General features: G+C 39.3%; 1 protein-coding gene across 1 annotated transcript in view; it reads right to left on the reverse strand.

Annotated features, from left to right (window-relative positions):
• Positions 1-3,975, reverse strand: part of LOC126457918 (ER membrane protein complex subunit 4) — a 68,145-nt gene extending 64,170 nt beyond the window's left edge. Inside the window, exon 1 of the mRNA XM_050094612.1 lies at positions 3,818-3,975. Within this exon, the coding sequence (XP_049950569.1) occupies positions 3,818-3,897 (80 nt within the window). The 5' untranslated portion in view covers positions 3,898-3,975. The remainder of the gene's footprint in view (positions 1-3,817) is intronic.
• Positions 3,976-22,299: the final 18,324 nt, after the last annotated feature.

The following is a 22,299-nucleotide window of genomic DNA, read 5'->3' on the forward strand; positions in this document are numbered from 1 at the left end:
GAAAAAAGATTGTGGAAAATTCTAGAACACCAATTAGACGAACAACAGCATGGGTTCAAAAGTAATAGGGGAACAATAGATCTCATTTTCTCCCTCCATCAGTTAATGGAGAAATATTGGGAAAAAAGAAAGGACTTTATAGTAGTATTCGTGGATTTGGAAAAAGCATATTACAGTGTACCAAGGGATAACATATTGGAATGCTTGAGAAAACAATGATCCTGATTCATTAATTCAAAAAGTCCAGATGCTGTATGATGGTTGTGAGAGCAGTGCACAAAACAAAAGATCAAAATGGTTTAAGACAAAGAGAGGTGTTCAGCAAGGCAGTTCGCTCTCCCCTTTACTCTTCATTACACTTATGGACACCATCATGAAAGAAATCAAGGAAGAAGAAACTTAAGATCTCAACGCTTTTGTTTTTTCTGATGACATCACCACTTGGGGAGACGGAAATGGAGGTTCAGAGGATACTAGCTTAATGGAACACAATTTAAAAAATTCAAGTTAACTATGAGTAGAAACAAGACAGTGGCAATGTAGATAAGCAGGACACCCACACCTTGTCACATCATACTGGAGGGGGAGAAAGTTGAATGTGTGAAAAGCTTCAATTATCTGAGTAGCATCACATAATGGGACAGAAGTTCCGAACTAGAAGTCTTAAACAGAATAACAAAAGGATCTAGCGTCTTACACCAAATATGAAATCTAATCTGGGACAAGGAAGTCCCTCAAAGATCCAAACAGACCATGTATACAACTTATCTCCTGCCAATCATGATGTAAGCCTATTGTCCACAGGCCTGTGTCATAAATAAGAGAGAAGAGAGTCAAATACAAGCACTTGAAATGGAGTTCATCAGGTCAGCTCCACACAAAAACTAGAAGACAGAGAGAGAGTCAGGAATGATTATGTAAGGAGAGACTTTTAAGTGACATTGACTGCAGAGGAGAGGGTGAGTGCTTTGAGATTGAAGTGGTTCGGTCATGTGAAGCAAATGCACCCAACTAACTCCAGGCCAGTACTTTGAGATGGAGGTACCAGGAAGAAGACCAATTGGGCTGCCTAGAAAGAGATGGACAGACCAGGTTAAGGAAAATCTCAAGAGGAGAGGAGTAAAAGGGGATGTAGTGGAGAGGAAAAAGCTATATCAGGACAGAAACCAATGGAGGCATATCGTTCACAAAAAAGTTACTACCCGGCTCGCTGGGAGGAAATCCTGATGATGACGATGCTTTCTAATGGCACATAGAAAATTACTAGGTGCTACGATGTGATGCACTCAGAAACACAACGGGTAATAAGAGAAGACTAATCTATGTTAAATTGCGGGTTACAACATTTTTCTGATGGCCCCTTCAAACCAAAGTGCCATGTGCAGAGTAACTACAACTGCATTTATCTTTGCAGAGAGCAGTAGGACAACGCAAAGTCATTCCTCACCAAGGTCATCCTTAATGCAATCTTCTACTGCAGCAGAACCAGCAACTTTCAAACGAGTTTGAAACAAACATGAGAATAGTAAATTAAGCAACTTGAGCTCCAAAGTATGATTGACTATGCTATTGGTAAGACTAGATAACTCTCCATCCAGTCCAGATGATGAAAGCTGGATGAGGCCCAGAGGTATCAGTGTAAGTTAAAAAGAAATGCCTCCTCCTCCCCCTCCCAAGCTAAAAGTATTAAACTTTTAGTAGTTATCTGCGAAGCATTCGAAACAGTGTTGGCGTTTCAGATGCTCCTAAAAGGAGGTGAAGCTCACACAATACTAGGTACACGGAAGCTGGTTAAAACCTGAAGCTGGTAGTTACATTTTTGGGGAAAATTTAAGCAAGTACCAAAATGATAGGCTCATGAGAAATGTCGAAGTCGACAAGACGGAAATTGAAGCTGCATGTGAGATTGCTTGGTCAATACTCAGGGATGGGTATAAATTTATAACTACATTACTTTATCCACCTTCAGACTCGCCTCCTCACACAGGCTAAGTGAAAACATTAGAGAAACCTTGATCTATACTGACCAAAAATAATTTTCCTGTGTTGCAACTTCTACAATTATTACTAACATCATGAAGCTGAATGCTGAATCCTCGTATCTTGTGAAGGGCCTCTAGAATTGTGAGCAACCTCAAATAATTAGTAAACTATGAAAATTTCAATAAATGGATTTAAATTTTATAAAATGTTTGTTAATTCCTAATTGTTGCCACCCACAGAAATATACAATTACAGATATACAATTACAGATATACAATTACAGATATACAATTACAGATATACAATTACAGATATACAATTACAGATATACAATTACAGATATACAATTACAGATGTCACAAATCAGCACTCATAGAATGGAAGACAGTGACACTGTGCAATATCCCTGACAGTAGGTGAAATCTCAGTCTCTTGACTTTTTCCCTCATTAATTCACATTTTCCAGTTTGCTATTTTAGAGAGTGCAGCAGAAACAATTTTCTGTTCGTGAGCGAGCAAACTACAAACAGGAGTTGTTTTCAAAGATAACCATCCAAGTCATAGCAATTTTCAAGATGTTTGAGGAACCATCAACAAAAATGATCTGTAACTATAAACAATTTAACAAGATTAACAGTAACAAATTCTTGCATTATCAGTTCCTTTAAATGTCCAATAACTTCACTGCAAAATTGTGTCGTTAATTTTTATATTCTATAGGACGAAGAAAAATAACTTTAGAATGAATAAGATGAACTTGTGTGGCAAACTTACGTCACAATATATAAATATCAGATAATACTTGGAATACCAGAACAGACTAACACTTGACCCATATTACTGTTAGGAGAGCCTTAACAATAATTTGCGTTCATAATAAATGTGTGAATCATATTCTTCATCACTTTATTTGAATTATTTGTAGTACTTCAAAAAGTGAGTATTAACATATGCAACACCCTGTACTACAGTAGAAAAAGTCAAGAAGTTAAAAAGCTGTTTTACACAATTCTTAATAGGCCTAACAATAACACCTTTAAAGTTCTAAAGAAAGTTTAGTTATAAACACCATTACCTGTGCGACAAAGTAACAAAACTAGCTAACCAAAGTTGTGCTTTGGGGAGAGAAAACTTGACATAGTCCCTAGATTCCATTACGAATTGCTATGGTGTAGTGTTGTAAACAAACACTACAATACAAAGATGCTTGTGAGCTACAATAGCAACAAGACTAAATATGACAGCTAACGACATTGTAAATGTTAAAGGTGTTTGTTGCAATGTGGAACGAACGCTGTTCTCATTAATGCAGCACATGCACTATCACAGGTAAGTCAACTGTGTTGTTTGTTACCTCAGCGACCTAACAATTCTTCACTGTCTAGAAGTCCGCAGATTATTAAACACAAAGCATAAGTTATCTTCCCCCGATTTTATTGTGTATCTACTTACTGTATTTAGATGTTCAATAAGGGTATAAAACAGTTATTCCTGCAGGACTAAATTTTCAAACATGTCACATGAATTTGCTATTTATGCAACAGTACTTATACTGTTAGAGTCATATAGAAATAAATCACTGATAAAAACGAATTTCTCAATTGTGTTCAGTATATTGCAGTCCAGAACCTAAATAAATTTTCCTTTTTCCTTCTTATGTAGGTTGCATTAAAACTTTTTTTCCACCATTAACCCCATTTAACATAATTTTTACGGCTATGTTCTGTAAACAAATGACTTCTTGCACTATCAACCTTACAAAAGAGTTGCCAAGCAAAATCACAGCTTAAGACAATAGTTGCAATAAGTAATTACAAACAACTGTGGAAATTACCTGGAACCAGTGTCCAAAGCCCATTTATATTTTCTATGGTTAACTCGTGCAGTAGCCATACCTCCTGTCAGCTGTACCATTCAACTGCCAACAAAAAATTAACAAACACGCTCGTCAGAGATTCATCTGACTAAACAGCATGCGTTCGTTGTCTGTGACCGTCACAGGCGTCTAGCCCCAGCAGAAATAGGCACCCTGGCGGTAGCCATTTCAGCAAACGAATTACACAACTCATTATATCTCCGGTTGGTACATTCATTCCAGTTTTGAAAGTTATTGCTCCCTTTTTATTCTTTGAAAGGGAGAACCTGTCAACTTCATTCTCGTTATTTACATATATTAATGAAAAATGACAATAAGCTTCTAAGGTAAACAAGTGTATTCAAGTATTTATAGTAAACAAGTGTGTTATTATTTTATTGCCAGGGACTTTTTATTCATTTAAAAATTATCATGTATTTCTAGCAATGATAGTCCGCATATTTACTAAGCCGCAGATTTATCGTTTCAAAGAGCTGTGGGCAGCACTTTGACTTGAGCAATATCTATACAATTTATGACTGACTGCTTGTCACGCTGTAAACGGGAAATTATGCCATTTTATTGATACGATGGACGATTCTGAGATGTACCGGGTCAAAAGTGGATGCGATCCTTCACAGAACTGAGCCGAAATAGTGTCTCCAGGCTTTGCTCTGCGCATCCTTGTACAGCCCTTACTGACCTACAGAAAATGACTTCTCTGTCGCCCTGGAGTGCTCATTCCGGCGACGATTCCCAGTCAAGTTAATTGTACGATATTTTTACCGACCACCCGTTTCCTCCATGACAGTTTTAAAGTCATTCAAAGAAGTGTACGGTCAGTAACGGACAAATATCTAGATCATGCAATATTAGTTGGAGGTGACTTTAACCTACGGCGTGTAGACTAGGACGTCTATGGATTCACTGCAAGGTGTACAGGCAGACAGTCTTTTGAAGTACTTTTGAACACATTTTCCAAAAACAGCCTTGAGCAGCTAGTTCGATAGCCCACATGCAGTGGATATATTTTAGATCTTGTAGCTACAAACAGAACTGACTTTACCGACAGCATCAGTACGGATAGAGACAGTGGTAGTGATAATAACGTCGTCATAGTGACTATGGTTACTGAATTTGATAAATTAGTGATGAAGACTGGGAGAGTATTTCTGCTAGAAAGAGGATGTAAGCATGCCACATAGACAATGAAACGACATCGTTCAGTTCCAGTATGATGAACACAGAAGAATTATGGACAAAGTTTAAACGGATTGTAGATCGTACTCTGGAGAAGTGCGTCCTGAGTAAGGGGATTAAGGGCGGAAAAGAGCCACCGTGACTTAACAACGGAATTCGCAAAATGCTGAAGAATCAAAGGCCGCTGCACACTCCTTTTAAAAGAGAACATGAAAATAACGACAGACGAAAGTTACTAGAGATCCGTGGGTCAGTAAAATGACTGATGCGCGGAGCCTACAACTACCATGGCCATACCTTCGCAAAAGGTCTTGCCTGCAACCCGAGAAAATTCTGGTCCTAAGTAAAGTCGCTCATTGACCAGTCTGGTGTTGCAGTAGAAGATAGCAAAAGAAAAGCCGAAGTTTTAAATTTCGCGTTTAAGAAATCATTCATGCAGGAGAATCGTACAAGCATATCATCTTTTGACCAACACACAAACTCACGTATGGAGGACGTAGTAACAGGCATCCCTGGCATAGAAAAATAACTGAAAGAAATGAAAACAAATAAATCGCCAGGTCTGGATGGAATCCCAATTCTGTTTTACAAAGAGTACTCTACGGCACTGGTCCCTTACTTACTTGCATTTATCGCGAATCTGTCCCCCAGTGCAAACTGGCAAGCGACTGCAAAATAGCGCAGTTGACTCCTGCATATATGAAGAGTTAAAGAACGGACCCACAAAATTACAGCCAATATCCTCGACATCTCTTTGCTGCAGAATTCTAGAACATATGCTGGGTTCGAATATAATAAATTTCCTTGAAATAGTAAAGGTTCTGTCCATGAATCAGCATGACTATAGATAGCATCGCTCGTGCACAACTCGTGCCATTTTCTCACACAGAACTATAGATGAAAGCCAACAGAAAGAGTCCATATTTCTAGATTCTCGAAAAGCATTTCACACAGTGCCCCATTGTAGAATGTTAACGAAGGTATGAGCATATGGAATAGGTTCTCAAATATGTGAGAAGCTTGGAGACTTCTTAAGTAACAGAACCCAGTATGTTGTCCTCGATGGCGAGCATTCGCCAGAGGCAAGAGCATCGTCAGGAGTGCCCCAGGGAACTCTGATAGGACTGTTGTTAACTTTTATATACACGAATGATCTGACAGAGAGGGTGAGCTGCAATCGGCGGCTGACTGCTGATGATGCTGTGGTGTAGAGATGGGTGTCATCACTGAGTTACTTTAGGAGGCTACAAGATAACTTAGACAAAATTTCTAATTGTGTGATGAATGGCAGCTAGCTTTAAATGTAGAACCATGTAACTTAATGCAGATGAGTAGGAAAATCAAATCTATGATGTTCAAATACAGCATTAATAGTGTGCTGCTTGACAGAGTCACATTGTTTAAATATCTAGTGGTAACACTTCAAAGCAACATAAAATGGAATGAGCATGAAAAGATTGTATTGAGGAAGGAGAATGATGGACTTCGAATTATTGGGGGAATTTCATGAAAATGGGGTTCATCTGTTAAGAAGCCCACTTATAGGACACTATTGCGATCGTTCTTGAGTATTACTTGAGTGTTTAGGATCTGTATTAGGTCAGATTAAAGGAAGACATTGAAGCAATTCGGAAGTGGGCTGCTGGATTTTTTACTGTTAGGTTGAAACAACATGCAAGTGTTATGGAGATGCTTTGCAAACACAAATAGGAATCCCTGGAGTAAAGACCGCATTCTTGAGGAACACGATTGAGAAAATTTAGGGAGCTGGCATGTACATAACACATAAGATCCATAAAGATAAGATAAGAGAAATCAGAGCTCATAATGGAGCATATAGTCTTTTTTCTCTTGTGATGTTTGCATGTGAAACAGGAAAGGAAATGGCTAGTAGTGTTATAGGCTTCCTTCCACCACACACCATATGGTGGCTTATGGAGCTTGTACGTAGATGTAGATCATAATCTTGACTGTAATAGTCCCACCTGACATCCAGCACTAATATTCACAATGAAGCTCCCTTTTCCTGCAGCACAACTTTATCATGACAGCGCTTTTCCATGTTGGGACATATTAACAGTGGCGATTTGCTGAGTCTACATATACTTTTATGCAGAAGCGCTACTGTACTATACTGAAGAACAGAACCATGCCATACTGCTTGCATGTATTGTAGTTCTATAGGCCTACATCTATGAAACCAAACGCAGCTGAATATGTATTTTCCAAACTTCATTCCTTGTTTCTCCCCTTCGAGAAGTATTAATATATTATTTTTGAAGGTTATTTTTGTTTATATCCCACACGATTTCCCCAATCATTAGGATTTCTTTTTTCTGTTTCAGGTTCTTAACTTTAGGTGTCAATCTTATTGGTATAGGAATAAAAATCTTTTCTTTTTTGAAAACTACTCATTGGATACCATTATTTACATTTTATTTTAAGAAGGACGTAATTTCAAACTGTTGGGTTAAGAAAATGTAAATCGAAACTGAAGTGTTTCCTCATGAGGCACTCCATCTATTCTGCCGAGGAGATACTTGAAGAATTAAGCTGGTTCCTGTATTATATTGTTGATTGTGTTTATGTAAACTTATGGCTTGTCATCTTTTTAGGATTAATAAAGATTTTATTTTATTTATTATTACACTTCTGTCGTAATTTCATGTACAGACAAGTTCCATGACCATGGAGATTTGCTACTCAAGTAGGGCCTATGGAGCTAAACATGCAAAATAAAATAAACAAATGAATAAAAGGAGAGTAGGTCACTCCCTTGCAGAGTGGCAAAAAGTACAGTCTGCTGATGAGGATATGGTGTATCATGTAAGATGACAAAGGTTCGACTACATGTTGTGGTTCCACTCACATTGCAGGAAGAAGTGTTAAAGCAGGGACATGATCACATATTATCTGGTCATGGGGGCTGTAGAATCACAGAAGAGCTGAATATTCCTGGTGACGTAGGCATATACAAAGCGTGGAGCAGTATGTTAAGATCTGTGAACTATGTGCATAGCAGGCTGAGTTGAGTTATCAGCATATTCCACTGTGAAGGTTACCAGAAGCTAGTAAGGTTTCTGAAGTGATTGGTATGGACATTTTATGACCTTCTGGACAAATGCCATTGGAGTACTATTGTATTCTGGCTATAATAGATCACGTTTCACGAAACATAGTAATGGCAGCTATCCTGAATCAACAAGCCATCATTCTATCACAGTCTGCCCCCAGTAGCTGAGTGGTCAGCGTGACAGAATGTCAATCCTAAGGGACCAGGTTCCGTTCCCAGCTGGGTCGGAGATTTTCTCCGCTCAGGGACTTGGTGTTGTGTTTTCCTAATCATCATAATTTCATTCCCATCGAAGCACAAGTCGCCGAAGTGGCGTCAAATCAAAAGACTTGCACCTGGCAAACGGTCTACCCAATGGGAGGCTCTAGTCACACGACATTTACATTTTATCCTAGCACAGGAAATGGATAATAATGGGTTACTGAAGTTTGGTGTTCTATAAACATTAACCATAGATCAACACACAATTTTCATATCGGAACTGACGAAGTAATTGTTTCATCTATTATGTATTCATAAGACGAGGAAAACCCATTACATCCTCAGGCAAATGGCACAACAGAGGGTGCATTGGAGTAGGAAAAATACTAAGTAACTATGTAAATATCCAGCACAATTATTTGACTATTCTGTTGCCATATGTTGTCATTGCCTGTAATTCTAACATCCATGAAAGTACAGGCCTGTCACCATATCAGTAGTGTATGGTCGGAAAATGGTGTTTACTATTTGAGATTATCAAACATAGAGTAGCAAAGAATGGATAACCAGTGTGAAATTTTGCAAGGGCGTTATGAGAAGTGTGGAAGCATGCATGGAAACGCAATGCAAAGACTATCTAATGTCAGGAGCAAATGGGACTGTGCAGTTGAAAACTACTGGAGTATTAGGTATGGCAAATGGTGATGTAAACGAGTCCATACATTCCAAAGGGGAAAAAATGAAGAAATTCGTCACTCGGTGTCAAGATCTTTACCAAGTAATTGAAGTGTCTCTCCAGTGAGCGTTAAGGTACAGCTTCTGACACAAACAAAGGCATACATATCAGAAATGTACATATTTTCTGGGGCATGCCAAATTCACTGCTGCCGTTACTAGCATGTGGGGACAGTAAGAGGAGGTAAAGACAGATCACATTCATGAAAGCTACATACACATTACCATATGCTTGAAGGCTATGAAAGCGATAGTGTACAGAGAATTTGGGTTTCTTAGATGTTGTCTGATATACCACAGGGATGAGAGTTTGGGGAGTGGATGCCAGAAGTGCAATAAGTGTTTTGTGTTATTCACAAGCATTTATTTTATGAGGAGTTTTACTTTGTTTATGTGTATTTGCTTGATATGATAAATTTTGGTTTATAATAGGAGGATAGCACTGTGTGTATGGGCTGAAAAAACAATCTCATCACTCCTGGTGTCAGAGCAAACACTTGGCCGACTTACATCCAAGGCTACCCCCTCTCCCTCACCCTTTGTGGATCCACTGAGAATTGTTCAAGGTCACCCAGGAGAATCACCCAGCAACTGTGTGACTTTCATCCAAGGGCATGACGAAATTCGATAGTCATCATCTGACATAAAAATGACGGAAAACACCTCTCAGCCAATGGAAGTATAATGAACTGTCGGAAATGCCAATGGACCAATAGGAAATGAGCTCTCATCTCCCCTCCCTTTGTTATATTATGAATCCAGTATTCCAAGCTCCGTGTCTGAACTCCATTTTGAGAGGATGGTGAAATGCAAGTACCAGCAACAGTGGCCAGCCAGCACCCTCTGTCATAAGAGGAATGAGACTGGAAGTAAGTATCAAATAGTAATTATTACTATCGTTACTAACAAATATAAATTAGAATATATACTTATGATTTGTCATTGTTTCTTCAACACAGTGCACACCTGAACCCATGGTAGCAGAGCTACTGGATTAGGACAACCACATACTATTGGCCATAATGCCGCAGCAGCAGCAGCTGCAGATGGTGTTCCTGATATATTGGACTTGGTATCTTTCAGCTATACTGTGCAGCCATCTTCATTCAACTATCCTGTGCTGCAGCAGCAGCGACCATCACCACTGCAGCTCACGGAACTGCTGGAATGTTCTCCATAAACAGTACTATTGTTCACAAGCACAAACAACGTTACTGCATGTGGATCTAAACGTCTAAATGAGTGTCTGGATTCTGATGATGACTGCGCTGTGGTTATTAAAATTGAAAACGCACAACGTGTTGATTCTAAAGTTCAATAGTCATGATTCGAGTGGGAATGTATGAGCAGTATGGTCCGTTATATAAAGAATAAGATGTAGGACGAGTATGATCCTTCCCACATTTTAACTGACAGTCAAGTACTAGGCCATAAAGTCACTATAGCTGATATTTATGTGAGGTGATGTTAGAATTAATATATTTAAAATATTAGAGAGTTGATAAATTAGATGATAAGTACTGTGCAATAACAAATGCCACAGAAAGATCGTGTCATTGGCAACCACATCTAATACCTGCTTAGTATGAGTTAGTAGAATATTTGAGCAAAAGTAATGTTACAATAAACCAAGTAGAGCAACACATAAATTGCTGTATACCCCCTGTGCCAAAGTGTGTATCTTTAGGACCTGTAAAAGCTGTCAAGGGTGAATTCACAGATGGGATTCCTATGTGGGTAATGCCACCTGTCGGCTTGTTTGCCATTCAGGCTGAGTTTAAGTCCTACAGACGGCTGTTATTTTTCAAATTCTGTGCAGCCACTATGCATTGTACCTAAAAGTCAATAAAGAACGATTTCTGTGCATAAAGAGTTGTTGTTCTTTCAGCCCCCCCCCCCCCCCTTCTACTCCCACACACATGTCCTATCTGACCACTTAATGAAAGAATGTATAGCTTCTCCATATGAGGGCTCAGTGTGCCACCCCCAGGCCACAGCTAGGCTACTGCAGCTGCTACAGCCGCCGCCCCCAGCTCGCTGCTACCCACATCCTTGGGGTGTTAGTACTACCTCCCTGGAAATGTTAGTACCACCTCCCTGGAGATGTAAGTAATGCCAACCAGGATGCTGTCACCAAGTCAATGAAAACAGAATGAGTGTTATATAAGAAGTGCACATTGAGACAGCCACAGGCAGGTGGTTATCAGCTCCCTGATAAACAGCCCACACTTTGTGAGCATCTCATATGACACCCTATAATAGTCAGAATGACTGAGCAACGTCCAGCGTCTCTCATTGGTAAACATCTACAAAATAATTACACACACTGAGCAGGAAAAAATCATTTATTGTTTTCCATTTTATTACCAACATAATGCAGTTTAATAGCTGGGGACCATCGAACTGGCACCAAGCATTTACATCATAATATACATAGTAAGAAGTTCATCCCTTTTAAACACTTGAGGTAATAACTTAAACCTATGTGAAATTTCACGCAGCTAAGTTATAAACTGTGTAAGAAAGAGGTAACAATCCACTGCATTTAATGATTTTAATCTGTTACATGTTTTAGTAAGTTTCCTATAAATGTCCATAAGCGCTCCACAAATATTTCGTGATTTCAGCCACTTACAGATGGAATATACTGTAGTAAGCCACTTATCATCCTCTTGGGACCCATAATCCTTCAGCTGAATCAATGTAACATATTCAGGAAGTCCAGAATGTGTAGGTTAAGCAGTCATCTTGAGTACACTGAAGTTCTGCAGTCACTAAATAGAGATGTAATGGTCGACACATCAGTGAGTCTGTCTTCCAGTATACACTCACTGCCCTCACTTAAGTTAACAACAAGCAAAGTCACTTCACAAATGATCATCACCTTGTTAATTCTGGGGATGAACTGGTTGTAGTGGCCAGAATAACCATTATTTATAATTTTTTTAAAGTTGCTCACACTGTTGCAAAAAAATGTGTATAAACAATGATCGATAAATAGCTCATTCAGTTGTGAGAGAACCAGCAAAGGACTAAGAAGTCAAGGCATATTGCATCAGCAGCAGGTGAGTTGTAGAGGTCACATGATGTGATAATTATGTTGCCTAACAGTAGCAACAGTTTAAACAATGCAGGCTGTAAATGCACCAATGTTGATATGATAACTGACTGAGAGTTCTATCCGGTGGACTTATTGCATATCCACGATTTCATGAGATTAAAGGTATATTATCTGTTGATGAGTGGTACTGACTATGTGATAGATCCATGCAACTTCAGCACTGTTGCACAGCAACGTTCATTCACCATCAATAATGCTGGGGGATCATACTGACACAGTAGGTGACTTCCCTGGAACCGTTACAGTATTTAATGGCAGAGAGTGTTTCCACCTGCAGGAAAAGATGATTGAAAATCTAGTGTACACAAGTCATAGTATAAAGTATGGTGTAAACTGTTGACTAAGGTGGCAATTGCATGTTCACTAGTTCTAGGGAGACAATGTGCAATAAGCTTTTGGAGTCTGCTCGCTGAACTCTGCATCCATCAGAAGAAACCGTCGCTCAGTTGTATGATACAGGTTGCTTTGGACTGGCGGTGGCAAATGTATGAGCCAAGAGTCCCACATATAGGCACAAAACTGCTCTCGTACTTAAGTCTGTTCATATACTCTGCAATATGTTAGTGTTTATAAGTTTACTGTGTGGTCCCATATAAAGTGCCCTGTATGTCAATGTGAACGTCTATCTGTTGTTATGGCAGAGAGGACGAAGTAGCCCCTTCACAACAGTCTTGTGGTAACCGACTGGACCTTTAGTGATGACACTGGAAACTGGAGAAGGAAGAAGAAGAAAGGGTCATTATTACTTTGCGATTACATTTGCGATTTAATTGTGGGGTCTTCAGGCTGTGGAGAAGCTAATTCAGTTCCAGCATTGTTAACACATCCTGAAGGTGTCTGCTTCGATCGCATATATATTTTTTCAGAAACCCTACTTCAACCGAAACATTGGCTACTGCAGGAGATATTGCACGCCATTGAAGGGGTGATGTAACAGACATTCAGCGAAAATAGCGATATTTCACCATCCGAGAAAGCAAAGCCAAACAGTGCGTTCATACTTGACGATGTCACAATGGAAAACCAGGATGAGATTAGAAAATATTTCTGCTTTGGTCGTCATATACAAGTCGATATACACTAATCAGCTAGTATGATATGACCACCAACCTAATAGTCAGTATGTCCACCTTTTGCATGGATGAGAGCGGGGCTGCCTCATGGCAAGGAAGCAATGAGGCCTTGTTGGTAGATCGCTGGAGGGAGTTGGCACCACATCTGCACACACGTCACCTAATTTCCGTAAATTCTGGGGAGGGGTGCGATGAGCTCTGACGCTATGTTCAATCACATCCCAGATGTGTTCGATAGAGATCAGATCTGGAGAGCTGGGGGTGAGCACATCAATTATAACTCGTCACTTTGTTCCTCAAAGCACTTCATCACACTCCTGGCCTTATGACATGGCGTATTATCTTGTTAAAAAAACGCCACTGCTGTCAGGAAACATGAACGTCATGAAGGGTTGTACATGGTTCCCAACCAGTGTGCCTTGCACAAGCTCCACTGTACCCATGGATGCCCACGTGAATGTTCCCTACAGCAGAGGCCTAATGGAGCTGCTGCTAGCTTGCCTCCGTCCCACAGTACAGGTGTCAAGGGGCTGTTATCGTGGAAAATGACAGGTTTGCACCCTCCTGTTGGCCTGATGAAGAAGGTATCAGGATTCATCAGACGATACAATGTTCTGTCACTGTATCAATGACCAATGCCGATGGTTACATGCTCATTTCAGTCATAATTGCCGATGTCATGGTATTAACATTTGAATTTACAAGGTTGTTGGCTGTGGGGGCCCATTGTTAGTTATGTTTGGCGCACTGTGTGTTCAGACAAGCTTGTACTCTGGTCAACATTAAAATCTGATGTCAGTTCCGACACAATTTTGCCACCTGTCATGTTTTACCAGTCTGCCCAGCATATGGTGTCTGACACCTGTACTGAGGGGTTGCCTGCCCAACCCCACAACGTAGTTTCACCTTGATTTCACCATGTGTTGAAGACACTAACCACAGGCCTCCTCAAACACCTGGAAAATCGTGCCATTTCCGAAATTCTTGTACCAAGCCTCCAGGCCATAACAATCTGACCTTGGTCAAACGCAGATAGACCGTGCGCCTTCCGCATCCTACACATGGACAGCATACTCACTGATATTACATACACTGTGCGTGTGTCTGACTAGCAGTCATTCTTCACCAGGTGACGCTGCTATCGCCTGGACGGGTTTATGTCATAGTAGGTCGGTGGTCATAATGTTCTTCCTGAGCAGTGTATTTTATTTGAACCAGACATACTCAAGGATCCCAAAGCAGTTGATCCAGGAAAATGCAAGCTTATTATAGCTTTCAAGCTGGAAAGTCCGAATTTAAAGCATATTTACCAAACTCATGTAGGAACTGACATGTTATTCAAAGAATTCGTAACCATATGCAAGGATTGATGGAATATCTCGCAGTATCGATCTATGATTATTAATAAAACGAAGAAACTGAATGAGGGGCAATATAGACGAAACTTCAATGAGATACTGTATAAAAGGCAGATTAGGAGAAGGTAGGGTAAGTTGATGAGGATGACGAATTTTGAATTTCTCTGATAACTCTACAGATGATGATACATGTACTATGGTATTGTGTCATTAGCACGTCCTGTTGACATGTCTGTTGAACTAGACTCACTTGGTCGTTTTGTTTTGTTGAGAACAGAGGCTTCGAAGCGGACACTGGTTTTGTTGCAGTTTTGCCTGCTGTTTAAATAAGTATCATGTAAGTAGTACTTCCATTTTAATAAATATTAATTGATTCCTCTTAAGCCTTGTAGATTTAATGCTGTTCTCATAACGGTTTAATGACATTGTTCTGTGAGACTTTGCATGTTTAAGTCTGTATCCAAAATGTCAACTGCAGTTAAGATGGCGAATTATGCAGAGGCTAAGATGGTGAATCCGCCATCTTACTCACCTCTCTCTGTTGCCATATTTCTAATTCCTCTGTTACTTTATAGTCATGTCATTTTGATTACAGGAGACATAGTAATCATGGTATAATAATCATGCTTAGAACCCATGGCTGCCACTTACAGCTCACACTCAATCAAAATAAACACTGCTTCAAACTGCACCTGCACGGAGGGCTTGGGAACTGCAAAGCAGTGCCGATCTCACTGACGCATCGATACAGGAAGGTAAAGGATTGGGATTTTTCTGTTCACACCCACTTCGATATACTGAGGTATCATATGAAAGACTTCGATATAAAGAGGTGACTTCGATATGAAGAGTTTTCGTCCACTGAACTTCGACTTACATACGTAAAATCTACCCTTTTTGTGCCTTCGAAAAACTTCGATATAACGGCGGGTTTTCTTCGAACTATCAAGGTTTTGGGATTTCAGAGGAAGGGAATGAAACGAAAATTCAATATAGACACGTCTCCGATACATCGAGATTAGATATATCGAGGTTAGTACCACATCTCTTTATGGTTAGTCAGCAGTGACAGTCAGAGCTGTGATCGAGTGTCGTCAGGCACGAAATGTTTGCTTAGTTACTATTCGGTTTCGACCCATATCTGGAACGAAACAATCCATCATGTCATTTAAGTTACAGACATGTGCACAACTGGCTGCTCATCATTAACTTTCATTTTTAATGTCATTTTGTGTTAGATAACATGTACAATGTGCGGTTTTCGAACAGCACATAGATGAATTTGCTGTCATGAATACTCTGAAATTATTAGTGATACATTGTTGATGGTGATGTCTCAATAGATCTTTTGATGCTGTTAATCATGGTATTCCCAATGAGTTAGTTCATTAATCAGTTTATGCAAATGCATTCGCCAAGCGAACAATGATTAACAGACGGTTGGAAAATCCTTTAGAGAGCGACAATGCAAGTATGATTGATGTGTTAGAGTTATGGTCATTATTTGTGACCGTTACTAACAAGACCGCAGACACGTTAGAAATGACGCTTTTTCTAATAAATTTGACTTTAGAAGCGCTAAGGACAGTCTCGGGTGTTCCCTGATATTTGTAGCATCGTGGTATTACTTTACATCTGGAGTTATTGGCATACCGAGCATTTCTTTCTAGTGGTTACTTGTAGTAACCATTTTGCATAGTCAAGCAACTGAACCAAAACGATATTAACGGATCTGCAGGCCACATGCAAATCAGGAAGAACGCAGTTCAGGTCTGAAACTTCCTGGCAGATTATATCAGCGCACACTCCGCTGCAGAGTGAAAATCTCATTTGGCAGTTCAGGTACATTACGAGATGCTGTAAACTTTGGAAACTTATGATTAGACCTTTACATTTATGTAAAATCATAATCGTTAAGTTTATATTTATTTGTCTTTTTGTTGCATTCTTTTCTGCTTTCAACAAAAGAATAGTCCATTTTGAATGTACTATGTTGATTATTCCATGCACATTGTACATATTATTATGAGTAATAGAATCACTAGCACTAGTTAACCCGCTGGACATCGCCTGAGTTGTCATATTCTGAGAATTATTTAAACCAGTCGTTAGCATTGGCATATCGTTACTTGGGAAGGTGTTGTAGTCGGTACTATGAGGTGACAATTATGTAACTTTATGGACTAACATGGACAATACATAGACATAAGGTTGCCTTGTGGGGATATTGGCATTTATATCCACGCAAAATATCTCTCAGGAGCATAAACTATCTACAAAAATGTATAGTGAAGTATTAAAGTAATAGCACCTGCAGAGATTCAGGATGCTTAGCTACTGTCATGGTCGCTTCCTGAATTTGTATCTGTAAACATTAAATTTGTGTTTCTTTCAAGTAAAAGACTAGTTGCATTTACAGCACTTGTGAATATTAAAGCAGATGTTGCACTTTCTGAATGACAAGCCACTTTTTGAAAAGTTACACTTTCAAAGTAAAATATCACTTTATCCTTCTTTTAAGTGAACAGAAAATTACATTTGTCACATAATTCACGAAACTGTGTAGACTGAAATCCAGCGAGGTATTTGCTACTAGGAATAATATAAAGTCACAATACCTTTCGTCATCTTCTCCTGGCGTCCAGTATCTGTTACACATTATATTTTTTTAAAGAATTTAGGCAGTAAATATTTATGGTTGGTTGCACAAACTTGTCTTCATGTACATAATTGCAATGCTTTATATTACAAAATACTATACCAGCTTTATAACCACTGAAAATTATAAGGTTTGTAAAATATGTTTAGTAGGAAAAAGGACACTCCTACTAAATACGGAAACTCAATGAAATAAAATTTTTGTTTTAAACAATAGTCACACATATAATACTTAACTTTTACACAGCAGTTAAAACATGCATTTTACAGAAGAATAAGTCTTCCTGGTATAAAGTTCACATTATACTGACTACACAAATAAATAATAGACTTCCGTCTTTTGCACTGATGGTCACCTATCTTCAAGCCTCTAGCGAGAAATGCCAAAAGATGAAGAATCAGCAGCTTACATTTGTGGCTTGAAGTAACATCGTTACTTCAGTAGTATTTCGGAGCTTATATAATGTACCTTGATTTAGTGTAGTGCGTAAGCTTACCCAGACACACTAGCTTGGAACTGGCAATTAATTATATCTTCTTCTGTGGATTATCGCTGCATAAATACTCTGTAGAAATACAAGTAGCATTTATATCTCGTCCATCTGATGCTATTCTTGCTAATAAGCTCCGAATTCCACCACACGCTACTATACTAAGTTCAGAAGGAAGAGTGGCGCGGTGGCTAGCACACTGGACTCGTATTCGGGAGGACGACGGTTCAATCCCGCGTGAAGCCATCCTGATTTAGGTTTTCCGTGATTTCCCTAAATCTCTCCAGGCAAATGCCGGGATGGTTCCTTTGAAAGGGCATGGCTGACTTCCTTCCTCGTCCTTCCCTAATCCGATGAGACCGATGACCCCGCTGTCTGGTCTCCTTCTCCAAACAACCCAACCCCCCCCCCCCCCCCCCCTTTCAGAAGGCTGAGTAAGAGACTTCTTCTAGAACCTCCACATGATATGAAAAGCGTGGTAACTTCGCCACCTAAACCCATCTTGGGGGGATCCGCCTAATGATTCTGACTTAATACTAAAGCCATGACCAAGTACACTAACATTTCACTGAGCGAGGTGGCACAGTGGTTAGCACACTGGACTCGCATTTGGGAGGACGACAGTTCAATCCCACGTCCAGCCATCTTGATTTCCGTGATTTCCCTAAATTGCTCCAGGCAAATGCTGGGATGGTTCCCTTGAAAGGGCATGGCCGACTTCCTTTCCCGTCCTTCCCTAATCCGATGAGACTGATGACCTCGCTGTTTGGTCTCTTCCCCCAAACAACCCCAACCCAACCCAACTAACATTTCAGATAACTTAATCTCCCTAAGGAAATCTATAAAACAATACAAAACAATTACTTAAACAGTATCTTTCACAAATATGCATATCAGTTTACACTGTACAGTTACTCTCTTGGTGAGAGCACTCTTCAGGGCCTGTTTGAGGAGCTGCTACCTACACTATGTTGGTATTTTGCTATTGCAACTATATGGCATATGCTTACTTTAAGATGTCATATCCCGCCTCTATCACTTCTGTAAGCAGGAAGATGCTTATGTGTTGCCTACCATGATAATAAAACTATTGCAAAAAAAACTTGAATGGTTTAAATATGATGGTATACAGAGGTACATCATTGTTTAAATGATAATAATGATTAATATTAATGTATTTGTGAACTGTAGGTATAAGTAAATTTTTCATAGTCCTTTTTGGGAATGTGTTGTCATGGTGTTTGTTAAAGGATCTTCGCAGTTGACATGTGAAAACCTAATGTGAATTTAAATTTAAGTGTATAATTCTAATAATGTAATAAATTGTCACTAAATAACAAATAATGATTTGACAGCCCTCATTTTTTTTTATATTACGTCTACATCTACACCGATACTCTGCAATCCATTGTACAGCATGTGGCAGAGGGTACCCCTTACCATTACACCACTAATAGTCATTTCCTTTCCAGTTCTACTCACAAATAGAGAGAGGGAAAAACGACTGTCTATATGCCTCCATATGGGCCCTAATTTCTCGTATCATGGTCCTTAAGTTCAATGTATGTTGGAGGCAGTATAATTAATCTACTGTCAGCTTCAAATGATGGTTCTCTAAATTTTCTCAATATTATTCCTTGAAAAGAATGTCGCCTTCCCTCCAGCGATTCCCGTTTGAGTTCCTGATGTGTGTCTGTAAGAAGTGTGTACTTTTCAAACCTGCCAGTAACAAATCAAGCTCAAGCCCAAAGCACTTACCAGTAAAATAAAATTAATGTTAATATGTTTTCTCTGGAACATCATCATGAAATTTAGCACACACATTAACAAATAATGTAGGACTTATATACATTATTTCGAAACAAAAAAAATCCGTTTTGGAATTTCCAAAATTGAAAATTATTTGATGTGGTAAAATTTAGCACCATTATGAATTTTTTCAATTAGCATATCCTTTGAAAGCTTATAAGAAACTGACTGAAATGGTACAAATTTTAGGTCTGTAAGTCAAATAGTTGTTGAGAATAGTGATTTTAAGGCTTAAAAAGTAACAAAATTTGCATAATTTTGGAGGTTTTAAGCATTAATAACTCATACACCCCCATGAACCATGGACCTTGTCATTGATGGATAGGCTTGCATGCCTCAGAAATACAGATAGCCATACAATAGGTGCAACCACAATGGATGGGATCTATTGAGGGGAAAGACAAATGTGTGGTTCCTGAAGAGGAGCAGCAGCCTTTTCAGTAGTTGCAGGCGCAACAGTCTGGATGACTGACTGATCTGGCCTTGTAACATTAACCAAAACGACCTTGCTGTGCTGGTACTTCAAACGGCTGAAAGCGAGGGGAAGCTATAGAAGAATTTTTCTGATGGCATGCTGCTTTACTATATGGTTAAATGATAATAGCGTCCTCTTGAGTAAAATATTCTGGAGCTAAAATAGTTCCCCCATTTGTATCTCCAGGTGGGAAATACTCAGGAGGACATCATCATCAGGAGAAACAAAACTGGCGTTCTACAGCTCGGTTCGTGGACTATCAGATCTCTTAACTGGGCATGTAGGTTAGAAAATTTAAAGGGAAATGCATAGGTTAAAGTTAGATGCATTGGGAATTAGTGCAGTTCGATGGCAGGGGGAAAAAGACTTCTAGTCAGGTGAATACAAGGTTATAAATACAAAATCAAGTAATGGTATTGCAGGAGAAGATTTAATCTTGAATAAAAAAAATAGGAAGCTACTACAAACAGCACAGCGTATGCATTATTGTAGGCTAGATAGACACGAAGCCCACACCTACCACACTAGTACAAGTTTATATGCCAACTAATTCCGCAGATGATGAAGAGATTGAAGAAATGTATGTTGTGATAAAAGATGTTCTTCAGATAGTTAAGAGGGACGAAAATTTAATAGTCATGGGGGAGTGGATTCGATTGTAGGAAAAGGAAGAGAAGGAAAAGTAGTAGGTGAATATGGACTGGGATAAGGAATGAAAGAGGAAGCCGCCTGGTAGAATTCTGAACAGAGCATAATTTAATCATAACTAACACTTGGTTTAAGAATCATGAAAGAAGGTTGTATATGTGGAAGAGGCCTGGAGACACTGAAAGGTTTCAGATTGATTATACAGGGTGAAGCGTTTAAAACTACTTGCCGGAATTTCCGGCGAAATACACATCGAATTAAAAAAAGTGATAATAAACAATGTTCACCTCGACGTCGGACACCTGTTAACAAAATGCTCGACACTCTGCACCACCCGTGGGGGCGGGAGGGCGGGGATGACTTTGAAATCTTAAATTAAAATCTCTATTTTCATTGTGGTTTTGGATTCTCCGATCAAAAATGTGCAACTTTTGAATAAAACATTTCTTTCATTTGATGATAGATGGCGACGTAATCGGTACACGTGAATATCGGGTGACAATCTACATCTACGTCTACATGGATACTCTGCAAGTCACATTTAAGTGCCTGGCAAAGGGTCATCGAACCACCTTCACAATTGTCCCTTATTCCAATCTCTTATAGCACACGGAAAGAATGAACACCTATATCTTTCCGTACGAGCTCTGATTTCCCTTATTTTATCGTGGTGATCGTTCCTTCCTATGTAAGTCGGTGTCAACAAAATATTTTTGCATTCGGAGGAGAAAGTTGGTGATTGGTATTTCGTGAGAAGATTCCGTCGCAACGAAAAACGCCTTTCTTTTAATGATGTCCAGCGCAAATCCTGTATCATTTCTGTAACACTCTCTCCCATATTTCGCGATAATAGAAAACGTGAGGCATTTCTTTGAAGTTTTTCGATGTACTCCTTCAGTCCTACCTGGTAAGGATCCCACATCTCACAGCAGTATTCTAAAAGAGGATGGACAAGCGTAGTGTAGGCAGTCTCCTTAGTAGGTCTGTTACATATTCTAAGTGTCCTGCCAATAAAACGCAGTCTTTGGTTCGCCTTCCCCACATTTTTTATGTGTTCCTTCCAATTTAAGTTGTTCGTAATTATAATACCTAGGTATTTAGTTGAATTTACGGCTTTTAGATTTGACTGATTTGTCGTGTAACCGAAATTTAACGAGTTCCTTTTAGCACTCATGTGGATGACCTCACACTTTTCGTCATTTAAGGCCAACTGCCACTTTTCGCACCATTCCGATATTTCTTCTAAATCGTTTTGCAGTTTGTTTTGATCTTCTGATGACCTTATTAGTCGATAAACGACAGCATCATCTGCAAACAACCGAAGACGGCTGCTCGGATTGTCTCCCATATCGTTTATATAGATAAGGAACAGCTTGGGGAGCGCCAGAAATCACTTCCGTTTTACTCGATGACTTTCCGTCAATTACTACGAACTGTGACCTCTCTGACAGGAAATCACAGATCCAGTCACATAACTGAGACGATATTCCGTAAGCACGCAATTTCACTACGAGCCACTTGTATGGTCAGTGTCAAAAGCCTTCCGGAAATCCAGAAATACGGAATCGATCTGAAAACCCTTTTCAATAGCACTCAGCACTTCATGTGAATAAAGAGCT

Source organism: Schistocerca serialis, chromosome 2 (genome assembly GCF_023864345.2).
Source record: "Schistocerca serialis cubense isolate TAMUIC-IGC-003099 chromosome 2, iqSchSeri2.2, whole genome shotgun sequence".
Classification (NCBI taxonomy): Eukaryota; Metazoa; Arthropoda; class Insecta; order Orthoptera; family Acrididae; genus Schistocerca; species Schistocerca serialis.